Source organism: Rhinopithecus bieti, unplaced genomic scaffold (genome assembly GCF_001698545.2).
Source record: "Rhinopithecus bieti isolate Rb0 unplaced genomic scaffold, ASM169854v2 scaffold_19018, whole genome shotgun sequence".
Taxonomy (NCBI): Eukaryota; Metazoa; Chordata; class Mammalia; order Primates; family Cercopithecidae; genus Rhinopithecus; species Rhinopithecus bieti.
Genome location: NW_016809658.1, coordinates 368,135 through 383,157, shown reverse-complemented (window position 1 = coordinate 383,157; position 15,023 = coordinate 368,135). Strand labels below are relative to the sequence as shown.

Sequence of the window (15,023 nt, the reverse complement as noted above, 5' to 3'; positions counted from 1 at the left end):
CCCCAGCTTTGCTTTGAGAGCCCTGAGATTTCTAGACCGGTCTTCCCGTGCCTGCAGGTTGGCTGCAAATGTTTCTGTCCACGGACAACTGGTCCGGGACAAGATCCCGGGGAAATAAATTCATCTCGAGAGGGGCCGGGCGAGCGGGCGCTGGGAAACGCGAGCTTTTGTTTTTTATGACAGCCGGGCTGTGCAGCTCTAATCAGCGCGGGGATTTATCTCCCGGCCTGTCAGCGTGTGTGCTTAAACTTTGCGGACTTCCCAGCCCTCTAAGTCCCATCACGAGGGCAGCCACCGGACAAGAGCCCCCAAACAACCAGTTTGCCTGAAAGGTGTAAGGAAGGCAGCAGAAACTTTGCAATGGGAAAAGCCACAGTTTGAGGGCCATTTGAAATATTTTTCTGTCCGGTCCTTCCAAAGACACATCTAGTCCAGTGTTGTGGCCCTTTTGGGGTGGAGTGGGGCCAGTGGCACTGAGAAAGGGGAGAGCCATGGGGGAGGAGAGTGTTTATGAGCCCCACTTAGATGCTCTGTTGTTGTTTTAGCTATTTTTTTCTCCTTAAGAAATATAAACCTCTAGATGGTACCCAGTTGCTGCTATTAAGTTTTAGTGTTATTGCCATAAATCAAAATAACTCTATTTACTGGTGGGAGGGGGTGGGCTGGAGATGGTAGAGCTGTGACAGCCAGTTTTCTGCAAGCAGGAATGGGGTGCTTATTGTTTTTGTATCTTTGCAGATGATTCAAGCCATACAAGTATTAAGGTTTCATCTGTTGGAATTAGAGAAGGTAATTTCTCTAGCCTCTTTTCCTTTTACTTACCCCTTACCCCAAAACACACAGCGGGGGAGGGTTCAGAATGGCTGAAGTTCAGCCTTCTGATACATTTGCATAAATGTCTTTCTTTCTGGTAATTAGTGTCAAGGCCAATCTTAGCGTCCATTTCTCTTCGCAGTTTAATTACAATTTCAGCCACTAAAACCGGGATCACAAACGCCCTAGCCTTGTGTTCATTCTTAATAACTTGCTGGCTTTGTGTAAATAGTTGCAATTCTGTGCATCCCAGCTGATGTTTAGAATGCTGCTCTGAGGTTGTTTCACAGGTTAATACCTCTGTTGTCTCTTCTCATCCTCTTCCTCCTCTTCTTTGCTACCTCTGAGGGAGAAAAAAGTTTTGTTCAGTTGTTGTGAGTTTCTGGAAGACAGTCTTGAGAGCAGCGGCAGATGAGACACAGGGGAGAGGCAGAAGGGGAGAAGGAGGAGGAGCGGGAAGGAGTCTGCAGGAGGTGGTGGGGAGGCACATTAAACGTTTTGCAGAGACAAAGCAGAGTTGATAGTTGTGTCAATTTCTTGAATCTGTGAATCCTGCACACACTCCACTTTCACACTCAAGAAGGGGTGTGGGATAACATGATTTTGCTAGCTGTTCTATAAATCTCAGCAATAAAAACTTAATGCATTGTAATTCAAACTAACATTAAATTGCAAGCACACTGGGGTTTCTTGTGAATTTTTGCATGTCACTGATGCCTGGGGCCTGTAGGAAACCTCTGCACTTACACCTAAATATTTTGAGGCATTCCTTCTCCTTTTTGTAAAAAAAAAGAAAATCAATTTGATATGTTTTTGTGGCTGTATGTTTTCTTATATCAGGAATACTGGCAACTTGATTTCCTTCCATTTTTTTTTAAAGAAAGTATTCTAAAATATGACCCTTAGAGATAAAAATCTTTATTACAAATATAATAAGGACTTGGGTTGTCAGGCATATATCCTATGCCACCACAGTACAGGTTCTTTGGAGAATATATATGTGCATATATACACAGATATACATTTTTTCCTTAGACACATTGGAAAGGAATTTATGATAAAGTCACTGGATGAAATTAAGTAGTTTACCTTAAATGTCACCTACGCAGGTCACCTCTCTAATGACCACAGCCCCAGGAGCAGATGAATTTAACACGGGTGTTGAATATGTTGTAGCCTGTGAATCATCTTGTCACTGTCAATTTTCTGGGATATCTCTATTTTGCAAGAAAAGAAAGTTATTCCTAATTCTGGATGCATCTGGGGGTCTCTGGAGGACAATTGCCCTGTGTTTCCCCTATTTGGAAGTTTGGATCTCACAAGGGGGGTGAATTGCACTTGTCAATGTCATTTATGCACTCCTGATTATATTCCCATTTTTTTATTTCTGTCATAATGTAGGTACACGAATTATGTGACAATTTCTGCCACCGGTATATTAGCTGTTTGAAAGGGAAAATGCCTATCGATTTGGTGATAGACGATAGAGAAGGAGGATCAAAATCAGACAGTGAAGATATAACAAGATCAGCAAATCTAACCGACCAGGTACGAGCTTTTCAATTTCAACATCCCTGGGAAAAAAAAAAAAAATCTGTATGCATATTGCTTGCTAGGTCACTACCACCTCCTTTTATTATTTGCATATGATTAAGTCCCTTTTAGATACATTTCCATCGAAATGAAAATTTTTGAATAATGTGGCTATTATTGCTTCATTAAGGCTGGCTCTGGGATTCGACCTGGAGAGATGAGCTTGTAAAAGCTTTGCTAGCAAACTTGACCTGTTTCTTGTCGCTTTTAATTTTTGTCTTTATTTTATTTACCCTCTATAATAATGGGAGTGTTAACTGCCAGTGACCGCCTCTGATTGTAGGGGCTTTGTTCTGGAGCATTTTTCCCCCTTCTATCTTCAAGAAAAGAAAAGTGTAGGGTCTGCTTATTTCTTATTTTATTAGGAATAAATCCAAGATAGGTGGTCTAAGAGAGACAGCGAGGGTTTGAAATCTAGCAAATGCTGGCTATTTTCTCCCTGTCTGTACGGTTCATTAGCCTGTCTTGTCAGTTTTCCTCGGCCGAACGCTTCTAGACCTCACTGAACATTGCTTTGTGTGGTGTTCACTGCAAGCTCGCCCATTTTATTGTACTTAATAGAAAAAATAAGACCAGGCCGAGGTTATAAAAACAGATAAATATGGACTTTTCTCCTCCTTCTTTCCACTCATCCTCCAGCTGGTATGTGCTCTGGGCCCTCTGGGTTGGCAGCTTGTGGACATGTCAGCATCAGGGGCACCCTGGCAGCTCCCTGGGTAAGGAGGGTGGGGGACCTCGCACCGCCTTTGCTCTCAACTGAGGCTTGGCTTGCTGCGCTCCCTCCTCTCCTGTCCTCCCTCCAGGCCCTTCTTCCGATGCGTTACTAAGTGGGGACGACTTTTATTTGGAGTTGCTGAGGGGATTTCTCTCTCTGTGTCACCCCAACACCACTGTTTGCTCCCAGGGTGCCTCTCTCTCTCCTGTGGCTGTATCTCTGGATTGGTCCAAAGGAGTTGCAAAAATGCAATGAAAGTGAAAACGTGTGGAGTGAGTGAGATGAAACAGGGCTCAAAACAGTTCTGTTGCGAATTGTTGCAAGGCGTCTGGAGATTTGGGTAGCCGGCCTGCTCTGCACCCTCCCAACCTTCCCCCCGTATAAGTGAAGGCCCAGAGTTGTTTCTCTTTCTGACTCGGCACGTGAGTCCAGACTTGGGGGAAGAGATCAGCCTGCCTTTGTTAAGCCAAAGGCCAGCTACTCTGCAAGCTCTGTCATGATCTCTGTTGGCCAGTGGCTGTCTTGTACAGTCCTTGTCGGAGTGCCTGACACCTGGTTCTTAGTGTCATCTTATGGTTTTCTTCTCTCAACATCATCCTTTTAAAATACATTCTCAGCTTGATTTTCTCTGGGCAACCCCCGCGACACAGGCTGAATTCCTCTTTTGCCCATGGGGAGCGGGAAACAGGCAGAGCGGAGATTTAAAAGTGCCAATGTGCCGGGTCCGCACTGTGATCTGGAGAGTTGGAAACTTTCGGCAGTGTAGACGAGTGCACAGAACACGCAGCGTGCTCAATCCCGGTGCGGCCCCACAGAGGTGGGAAAACTGCAGGCGGCTCCCAGCGTTGGCCCCCGCGGGCTGCTCGGGCCTCAAGTCTGGTTCAACCCGCCAGCCTTCGCCCGGGAGCTGTTGAGTACAGATTCTGCTGAGGAACCCTCGAGTAGCTGCTGTGGAATAAAAATTGCGATCCAACAAGCCTAACTAGAAAATGGGATTCTAAAAGCTCCGGAGTGCTGGGTACATAAAGCTATTTGAGCAAATTACAAGAATCGCTTAGGGGCATGAATGAAATCAACACTTTAATTGCCTCCAAAATGAAGATTTATACCCCATTTTCTCAAGGAATCATTATTTTATTAAAGTCAAAGATAAAAGAACAAAGTTATGGGGATTTTTTGGAGGGGGGAGAGAGAATACAAAAATTAATATAATATCATAGATCTCCCCCCTTCTCCTTCCCTAAACTTTTGTTACCCAATTCCCTTAACTTAAGATATGCAAAGATTGGTATGCAATTGTATTGGATAAAAATTCACATTTTATTCCCTTCTACCTCTAAAATGAGAATTTGATTTCTGGTCCCCGCTGGTTAAGAGTGGGCTTCGACGCTTTGGCTGAGCTCGTGGCGCTGTTGGCCTTTGCGCGTGGGCTCGCTTGTGTGTCCCCCTGGGGCTCACCCAGGTTTCAGCTGGTCGGAGGACAGCAAACCCAAGGTCAGGTTTGGAGAGGGGAGCGCAAAGCGCTGGGCGCATGCGGTACAGTGCCACGGACGCCGGTGGGCTCCACTGCCCTGGGGAGCTGAGGCGCGAAGAATGAAGCACCAGGGCGTCTGGTGGGCGCCAGTTCTCCGGACTGGAGCTTACTGACCTGTCCCTCCGGGCCGCTGAACCCCTAGTGCGGCGTCCTGGGGGCCGGACAGGAAGGATGGCCTCTCCACCTGTCTGCGAATGCAGCCCAGCCAGTTTGAGCCTCCGCAGAGGGTGCGCTCCGGGACTGGACGCTTCTCGTGCTGTGAGAACGCTGGGCCTTGTTAGCTCATTAACCCCTCTGTCTCTAGGGCCCGTTGGCGGCACGATTTATTTTATTTTACTTTTTTTCCTCGGAGGGCACGAAGACTGCCACCAGCGCGGGGACCTGGGATCTACGACTTTGATACTAGGCGGTATCTCGGAGGGCTAAGTCGGCGGAAATCCACTTGGCCTTGTAGCGCTAGTTCAGTCCTTTATCTTCTTTCCTTCCTTCCTTCCTTCCTTCCTTTCTTCCTTCCTCTCTCTTTCTTTCTTGCTCTCTCACTCTCTCTCGCTCTCTTTTTTCTTTCTTCTCTCTTTCCTATTTATTTATTTATTTTTAAAATAGGATTAAGACACCAGTAGAAGCTGTAATCCCGTTCTTCCCCACTCTCAGGTGCCTTCCCCCACCCCCAATCTTGGGGCTGCCTGGAGGTCCCTGCCAGAGAGAGCTACCTTGGCGGGCGCGAGCCTCCTGGGCGCCCTCTCCTGACCGCTGCGGTCTCGGCTCGGCTTGGATGTTACGGGCTCCCCGAGGCTGGGGGAAGCGAGGGGCGCCAGGGGCTTCCCGGCCTCAGCGTGGGGCGAGGTCCCGGCTGCGACCCCGGAGCAGAGGGAGAGGGGGGCCATGGTGCTAGGCGTCGAGGCGAGGGTTGAACCTGCTTGATTTCAGAGAACGATGCGGGTTCGACCGGAGGCGGGGCGCGTGTTCTAGGGGTCCTTGGGTGGATTTGGGGGCGCCAAGAGGGGTTAGGCGGGGAGAGGCCTGGCCACCCAGTTGCTAGACTTTAGGCCGCGCTCCGGGAAGGAGCAGTCGGCTTCCTTCCTAGGCCGCTTCTGTTGCGCGCCACTCCTTGAATCTAAGCATTTTCCACTCCAAGAACGCGTTGGGAGAGAGGGGAGAGCGGAGCAGAGTCTCTGGGCCCCCAGGGCCGCCTCCCGGGGTGGCCACGCCTGCCGGTAGCAAGCCAAGATTAGCTAGGTCTGTGCTTCGGCCTCAGCGGTGGCCCTGGCTCTTTCCACAAGCAGCGGGAGGCAGAGAAATGGTCCCTTTGGATTGCAGTTTTTATTCAACAGCAGCTCTCTGGGGGGTCCTCGTCTGAATCTGCATTTAGCAGCTCCTGGGTGAAGGCTGTCGGGCTGCACAGGGCGCCCTGTTGCATGTTAATCCAGATATGTCTCTGACGTCTGGGGAGAAGTAATATGGCTTGCAGATATGGAACCAGAGAACCACGCTCGCCAGGCAGGTTAAATGCCAAGTGCTGCCGAGCTCCCGGGGGACGGCCGCCAGGGCTGTGCAGCCCAGACTGGAGAGCTCAGGGCCGCCAGGCCTCTGGGATCTGGGGAGGCCGGGTCCAGTGCGCTTTGGTTCCCAAGTGGGCTTGGGAACTCTGATGGCGATTGTTTTATTTCAAAAGTTCACAATGTTGTTTCTGAAGCAGAGTTTGGCTTAAAATCCTTTGAACTGAGGTAGAACTTGACAGAAAACGCCCCCCTCCGAAGAAGCGGGGGAGATTCTCGCAAGGGAAATTTAAGCTTTCCCTTTAGGGGAGGTGTCGCAGTCAGGGATGGGGCTGGGAGGGCAAGAAACAACCTAATGTCCTGCATGGATTGGATCTGCTGCTTTAGAAGCAAATAGATAGGGCCAGCGAATATTTACTAATACTAGAAATGTCTGCAATTCCTTGTCATCCAATAAGAAAAGTGTACACAAACAGTGGGAGGCAGAAAAATGGTCCCTTTGTCAGGTAGTTTGTTTTTAAATGCTTCCATTTGGATGCATCTTATTTAAATTGTAAATGCTTCGTAGCTTCCCACTTAATGCCTTAATCCTGAAACCTCTCAGTCCACAGGACTTGCAAGTGATAAAGTCTTAGCATCACCTAACTTTACGTTTGATTGTGTTGTGGGTCATGTGACATAGTCTTAATTCCTTTTAAAATATATGTCAAAGGGAAATTATGGCAAGATTCTCTTTAATGATTAAATAATAAGGTGTTGACTGCTTGTCACTACACTAGCTAATTGGGATGTTCATTCTAGGCCCTTTATTATGTAGCACCCTTTGAATTAAAAGTTAGTTGTTTACCGGGTATATTTTTATTGTTACTTTCTGATTGGCTTTTAGTGTGTATTTATGTGTGAGTTTCAGAGTAGGGATGTATTGATTCTTAATAGGGACACTTTTAAAACATTCTAAAAAAACAAGGGGAAAAAATACAGCATGTATGCAGATAGGTTGAGATCAATTACATTGGTAAATGTCTCTAAGTCTAAACGCTAATACTACAAAAATATCCTTTGCATAGCTTCTCTCTCTCTCTGTCTCTCTCTCTTTCAATCTCTCTCTCAGTGGAAGTCCCCAATGCAAGTTGCATGAATAATGGAAAGCAATGATACTAATGCTACTTTGTACAAAGTAAAACCTCATAACAGTAACTATTGTTCAGTGATTTAACTAGCTCCATGGCAGTAGGTCATTCAAATAGCAATTCTTCTCCTACCAGAATGACTCCATTGCTCACCATTCTGAAATATATAGAGTAGTTGTTTTATATAGATAGCTATTGGTCCTAACTTAAAGACTTGTATTAGAAAACATGGAAAATCTTAAATAATAGAGGAAGAAGAGAAGGAAGAAAAAAGGATAAAAATGTGCGCCGGGCTTTCAAAAAAGTAACTGAAATACCATGCTAGAATTGTCCAACTTTGAAAATATATAAATTTTAAATCATTATGTTTTCAAACACTCATATGTTTGAATTTTTAAATGTTTGTCATAGTCCCAAAAGATTTAAAACACAGCTGTGGCTGGGTGACAAGAAAAAAAACAAAAATCCAGTAAAATTCTATACTCTTAAAAAACAAAGACTATTTGTGTTCCCATAGTATAAACTTACGTTTATTAAGGCCAAGTAGATAGACTAAAGTATTACCATGGGGCCTACTGTCCTAAAACTAGCTTACCTTCCCTAGCTTACCTCACAGGTGGAGTTGGAATGAAGAATGAAGAATGCATAACAAATTATACTAAGACACTTGCCATAAATGAAAATACTGTCAACATGAATTTAAATGAAGTATTCTCATATTGGTAATGTTATGCTTTCCATTGCAACAACAATATTTTCTTATGAAACATAAATATGTCAAACAAATGTGAAATGCTAAAGTTTTAATAAATGATCATTTAATCATCAAACACAACCCAAGCATGTACACAAAAACTTTTAAAGGAAAGTCGGCTTATAGCCAAATTCCTATAGGGACTAGCAGGGAAATGATCAAAAAATGAACATGAAATAAGACTTCCTGTAAGAAGGTCTATAATTCAAAATTATTTGACTCCACTGTCAGGGAAATAGTTGAAGGATAGTAAACTGATACAGTTCTCAGTCATTTTTGTTACACAGTCTTAAATGTTTGCAACTGTAGCATTTTACATGGCCTTTTGTGGATTATGATGTCTGTCATATTTGAATCAAAGTAGTACTTTATGACATAATTGAAACAAAATTATTTGCCATTTCTCCTGAGTGCAAAAAAATTTAATATTTAAGAATTAAATAAAAATTATGGGAAAGTATTCTTTTACAAATAAAGAAATGAAAATAGAAACGTGACACAGTTTATCTGACAGTTGTACAGATGTTATTATAGATTTAAAGATTTTCCAAATCCCAAGTAACAACACTGCTCTAAATCCTGTTGGACTTGCTCTTCTTACTAAGCAGGAAATGTCAGAATGTAATACCTGTATAAAAAGTTCTGGTCTAAAACATATGAAATACAGTCTCCCAATTTAAGTTTTAATCATAATTACAAAATTTGATTTTTGGCATCCTGAAAATTTCGAATATTTTGCTGTCTTTAACATATACGAATAAACCATGGGTGTCTAAAATCAATTTTGAAAAGTTCAAGCAAATGAGTGTGTCGATGTAGTGTAAAAGATAAAAGTAATGAAGATAAAAGTAGTGAAGATGTTCATTTTCACTGTATCTTTAATTTAACATGCCATGATTTCAGGATTATAGGAATTCAGAGAAGCCTTTTGGAATCTTAAACAGACTCTCCAGGAAGTATACCTACATTGGCCAATTGCTGGAATCCCTACACTTATAAATTGGACATTTGCATAAATGGTATAAAGGATACTATGTGAAATAAGTGAGAATATATTCATTTAAATATTTGTCACTAGAATCCAATTTTGATCAATTTGATGCATTCAAGTGCACAGAATTAAAGCAATTGGCAACCTTTTACTAGACTTTCTTCAAACACTCTTTTGCCAAATAGCATTTCTTAATCTAGAAAATATGTTCTTGTTAAAGGAAAATACAAGAGTACAAATATTTTTAAATTGGTTTATATTCTTTGACTTCTTGGTTCAGAGTTTCTAAAACTGACTAAAATATACTATCAAGGGTTGATTCTCTGATGGAAAAATGCTCATTTGTACACATATTGAACTATACACCTGTTGTTTATTGGTGTCATGAGTACATACAATCAAATACAAATTATAGCTAGAGCTGTATAGCTGTATATCAATACAATTGAAGTTTATAATGAAATTGACACAAATTATATAGCTATACCTGTTTTAAGATATAAAGTAACCATATTATGGTTTTTCCATGACATATGGACATATGGACCAATTTATATGGCATACACTAATGGAGGACAAATACGTTGAGAAAAGAAGTTTTACCTTATTTGTAATTCTCAAAAATATGTTTCTACAATGGATTCTTCCCTTGTACTTCATAACTCCATTTACAATTAATAGAATTTATACTCATGAAGTAAAGAACCTTGAGTGCATAATGTTATGGTTCTTTTAAAAACTCAAATAAAATCCTGGCATGCACCTATAGTCTCAGCTAATCCAGAGGCTGAGACAGGAGAACCACTTGAGCTGAGGAGTTGCCAGCTTGGGCAATATAACAAGATCCTGTCTCAAAAACAAGACCAAAAAATCCTTAAATGAAATCATATTATTCAAAAAAAAATGCCTATTATTATCGATAAGTTTACTAAGTGAAACTTTAAAAATGACCACAACCTTATGAGTTTAACAAATGTTAGCAACTGTTATAGTTGTGCTGCTTCTTTTACATTTTAACCTAATACAAAGTCTTACATTTTACAATGGACTTAAATATATATTATTTTAACTCATTTAGAAGATATCAGTAAATAATATTTTGAGTGATATTAGAATTACTCTAATATCAATATGCGACAACATTCTATTATCAATACCTGACCACATAAACTAGCTTAAAATGAATCGTTGCTCACGAATTTCCATTTCTATAGATTTTTCCTTACACTTTATAATATGGTAGCATGTTTATTATCCATTAGCTTTAAATTTCTGGGTTGTTGGTTATTATTTAGCAAGATAGAACTATATATAGATCTTTCTTTTTCTGATCACTTTTTTTCCACCCTTTGGAAACTTTCTATGCCTGAGATTTGAACTTGAGCTAGTTTGGTAGGTCTCATTTTCCTACTGGAGTGCCTTGCGGGTTATTACCCATATATGGGTTAATTTTCGTGAGAAAATAAAGAATGTTACTCACTTCAAAACAGGAATGAATAGAGGCCAAAGTCATCAAATATTCCCAACCTGTGCTTTACAATTAAGTGAAAAACTGAAAACTGTTATTCTTATTTGTCTTCCCTAGAGCTGTGAACACTTGGTGTAAAGATTAATATCAGCCCCTTTGTGTTCTTCCTCTAAAAGCCTAAATGTTTATTTTCAGCAACTGTATTCTTAACTGATTGTCCATATTTGGTCCCAGACCTCCATGATTTGCATTTTATTCTGAATTTGCATTCATATTATGTCCCATAGAAACTCTTTAAAGTGAAGTGTGTTTATGACTATTATGAAACTCTGGAAAATGAAGTTTATAATGAAATTGACACAGCTGTCAAAAGGACAATGAAGAGAGCAATTTGACTGTAAACCCAGAGTTTCCTTATTCTATCTCAACTTGTAAAAGGCTTATGTCTCTTCTTTTAAAAATATTAGAAGCTGAATGAATAAGAATTTCTTTGACAATAAACCTCCTCTTAATGTCTCCATAACTCTTTGGATGTGTTCTCAGATATTAACTTAATTTGATAGACAAGCTATAATTAACTGTGACCTGTAGTGTTTTCTGTTATTCAGAGATTATTCCTTAGTAATTTGAAAACTTAATTTCAAACTAAATGGTGTACAATGTCTGAAATTCTAAAGGCATGCTTACGCTATTTACATGAAGTGGAGTGTTTGTCTACAGAGCTTCCAAATGGAGACATTTTAGAGAGGTGGAGGAATACTTTTTACATACGTCTGGCGAACTAGCTAGTGCAGGTGGGCTCTTTTGGATATTTTCAATATATAGCCTTCCTATATATTTGCTGCATACTAAAATTTTCTTCCTGAAGGAAAAAAAAGCTCTGTGTTTCATACAGAAACTCATATATGACATTTTAAACCTACACATTTCATTGATCATAAAATCCAGCCAACACATATATAGAAAATTTAAAATAGCAGCAAATAGGTAAGGTGCTATTTGCTAGTATGCTACAATCAAAACAGAAACTTTAGCGGTACAATTAGGCATTTTGGGTTTAGTTGAAACATTTCCTTGAAAGTTCCCACCAGATCTGAAGTTGTTTTAAAATCCATGCTTGAGAATATTTTAGTGTAAACAATTTGTGATAAATCACCATTGAACATTACTTTCATTTAAAATTGTTCCTTCCTAAGAGATGTAGTGTCATGAGAAACCACCCTGCCCTTCACTCTTGAACATATAAATTTATTATTTATTTACATTCTATCATATACATTATTTGTGGGAATTTTACTATAACTCTACAGAGCATATGGAATTCATCTTCATGAGATAAGGGTGGCATCTCTGCCAATGTGGTATAACCCTAAGTAGATAATAAGGATTACCCTCAGACTGCAGATAAATATTATCTCTTATAGAGTCATTACATGTTTATATTTCATATCTCCAGATGCAAATGTAGTTTGCCAATTTCATTTTAATTGTCATAGTTTTCTTGGCTCTAGCTTCTAACAAAGAGAAACAGGAATTTTACATTTTGAGTTGAAATTGATGATAAATTAATATGTTCAAGAAAAGAAAGATATTCAGTTGTAGAATTATTTAACCCCCTTCCTTTTTTTCAGTCTGCTTTCCCTGTCCTTAATGTGTTCCAAAATTTTCTGAAGAATGTTGTTCATAAAGTTTGTAGCACTATTTGTGTATTTGGTGGCTTGGCCCATTGTTTCATTATATTTTGGGATTTTAAATGCTGTGTTTAATAACAAAATAAGCAAGAAAAACATCTGAGTGATTATGTCCTGTACTTCTTTGCACAAAATAACAGAGAGATGTAGAATATGCTTGTTCGGTGCATATCAAGTGTATTGTTGGTGTTCAATTATTTTTATTCTAATAATTATTCAAAGGCAGTAACAATCTGCATTTAAGTGAGTATAAACATTTTTATTCTGGAATTCGGAATTTGCAGCAACTCAATTTTATTTTCCAAATTACCCTGCCATTTCAATTAGGTGCATTGTTCTTCACTCTACTGTTGCGACATTCTAAAGGTTTGCTTGCCATCCTAATAGTGAATTGTTTGAGTGTTTAATATTTATTGAGGGCATGTAAAGAACATGCCAATAGAAAAATAGGAGAACAAAACATTGACAAATCAATTATGGGGCTTTTCTTTACTCGTAGTATACTTTCAATATTCCAAATACTCTGTAACTGTTAAATAGTATGAATAGTCTCTAGAATAATAGCCTTGGGTGTGGCTGAAGAATGGCATTCTGATTAATTAGAATTCCTTAAAAAGTGCACAGTGCAACTCAGCATCCTACTTCTGGAATTCACAGTTGCTTTGGCTGATCTCTTAGTTAAGTATCTTGAAATATAGAAAACTTGACCATTGTAGGAACCAGAAACTCAAATTAAATCTCAAGATGCTTTGAGAAAGGCCTCACTGATGATTTTACCCAAGTTAAATAATGAAGGAAGGGAATAATCTTTTCCCAACCTCCAAATTTAACTTTGTCAGTGGACTTAAAGATTCTTGAGGAATGAGAGACACTTAAAACACAAAATGTTGTAAAAAATATAAAAAATCAGAAGTGCTTCTAAAGAAACCATAGGGAAATTAGAAAATACCCTATTACTAATTATTAGTGGAAATCAGTGGTAAATATAAATTTCTATGATTCTTTTATTCAAAGTATAATGCTATGAGGTAGAATAAAACAAGGCTATATCTGGCTGAGTATTTTTTTTTTGTTCTTATGTCTCAATTGTGTGTTCTCTGGCTCGAGAGTTTAGAAGTAGAAAAGAGAAAACTTCGGAAACACTTGAGAGTAAGCAGTTAATTGTACTGCTTGTCATTTTCAGTTACACATCCCTTCAGGAAGGCGGTGTTCTAATGAACTATATACAGTTTAGAGCCAGAGCACTCATATTTGAATCTAGACTTTGCTGTGAGAGGGCAAGTCACTGCACCTTGAGGGGCCTTGGTTTAATAATCTGTAAAATGGGGATAGTAACAGTACCCACTTTAGGGAGTTACTGTAAGAACTAAATAAAAATGCATCTAAAACATTTAGAGTAGTAAATCCCCAATCCAATAAGCACTTCATTACATAATATTTTATCTTCTCGATTGTATTCTGCCCAACCTTCAGTAACAGGAATTGGGTTTATGGAGGAAGGATTGAGTGCTGGTTGATGGGGATGTTGTTTTATAGAGTGTTTTGTAATCATAGAGTTTAAGAAAAATATCTTAATTCTTACTATAAGGGGTCATTTTTATTCTGATTTCAGCTTGGTGTAAAAGGAGACTGAACTCAGCTCTTTTGTTGAGATAGTATGGTGAATCACTGCAGACTCACTCCTAGGGTAAAATTCAAATAACAGTTATGTAAGGACTTTGGGCTAAGTACTTTCCCCCCGCATTTCTGAATACAAATACTTCATGCTGAGGTCTGGTTGCTTTCAGGATATTATTATCTACTTTTACTCATTATACAATGTTTTCTGCATTATTGGATTTTAATTTTTTTTACTTTTTTATTTATTTATTTTTTTTTGTGAGGAGCCTTGCCTAGAAAGTTTGTGGTTTAAAGTTGTTTTATATAAAACACTTTTGAGTTTATTTTATCTTAATTTGTTTGCAGAACAAGGAGCACTGATACTAAGTTACAAATGTAAAATAAAACACTGGGAAGCAAACAATCTTATAAAGAGGATTTTATAACATCAGGTATACCAGCATGTAATTTACTGATTCTTCTCCCACTGCTAAGTAGAAATAATAGAAAATGATCAAAGTTCAGCAGAAAACTCTCAAAAGATAAATGGATAATACGGTTTGAAGTATTTAGGTATACTTATTTGGAAATATAGTGGTGTCAGTGGATTAGGGTTTTTTTTTTTCCAGTCAAACATTTAACTCTATGAACTACAATTTATAGGTATGATTTTTTTTTTCTTTTTTTTTTTTTGAGATGGAGTTTCACTCTTGTCTCCCAGGCTGGAGTGCAGTGGTACAATCTTGGCTCACTGCAACCTCCACCTCCCAGGTTCAAGCAATTCTCCTGCCTCAGCCTCCCATGTAGCTAGGATTACAGGTGCCCGCCACCACATCCAGGTAATTTTTTTTTTTTTTTTTAGTATTTCCATTTAGTATTTATTTAGTATTTTTAGTAGAGACGGAGTTTCACCATGTTAGCCAGGATGGTCTCAAACTCCTGACCTCAGGTTATCTGCCTGCCTCAGCCTCCCAAAGTGCTGGGATTACAGGTGTGAGCCACTGTGCCCGGATGTAGGTATGATTTCAAGAGTAGAAGCACTTAGGGTCATTAAAGCCAGTAAATATAAGAATTTAGTTTTATTAATAGCATGCCAGTTATAATACAATGGCATAGAAAAAGAAAAGGTTATTAAAACATAAATAAATACTTCTATTAGATTTTAGCGTATTGAGCCTTTATCTTCTCTCTTCTTAAGATTTTTCTCGGCCGGGCGCGGTGGCTCAAGCCTGTAATCCC

The 15,023-nt window shown here is 39.6% G+C and overlaps 1 protein-coding gene across 1 annotated transcript in view; it reads left to right on the top strand.

Moving 5' to 3' along the window:
- The first annotated feature begins 10 nt into the window (after nucleotides 1-10).
- The window catches only part of LOC108540808 (homeobox protein Meis1), a 142,045-nt gene continuing 127,032 nt past the window's right edge, over nucleotides 11-15,023 (top strand). Inside the window, exons 1-3 of the mRNA XM_017890037.1 lie at nucleotides 11-57; nucleotides 739-789; nucleotides 2,215-2,361. Of these exons, the coding sequence (XP_017745526.1) occupies nucleotides 739-789; nucleotides 2,215-2,361 (198 nt within the window). The 5' untranslated portion in view covers nucleotides 11-57. The remainder of the gene's footprint in view (nucleotides 58-738; nucleotides 790-2,214; nucleotides 2,362-15,023) is intronic.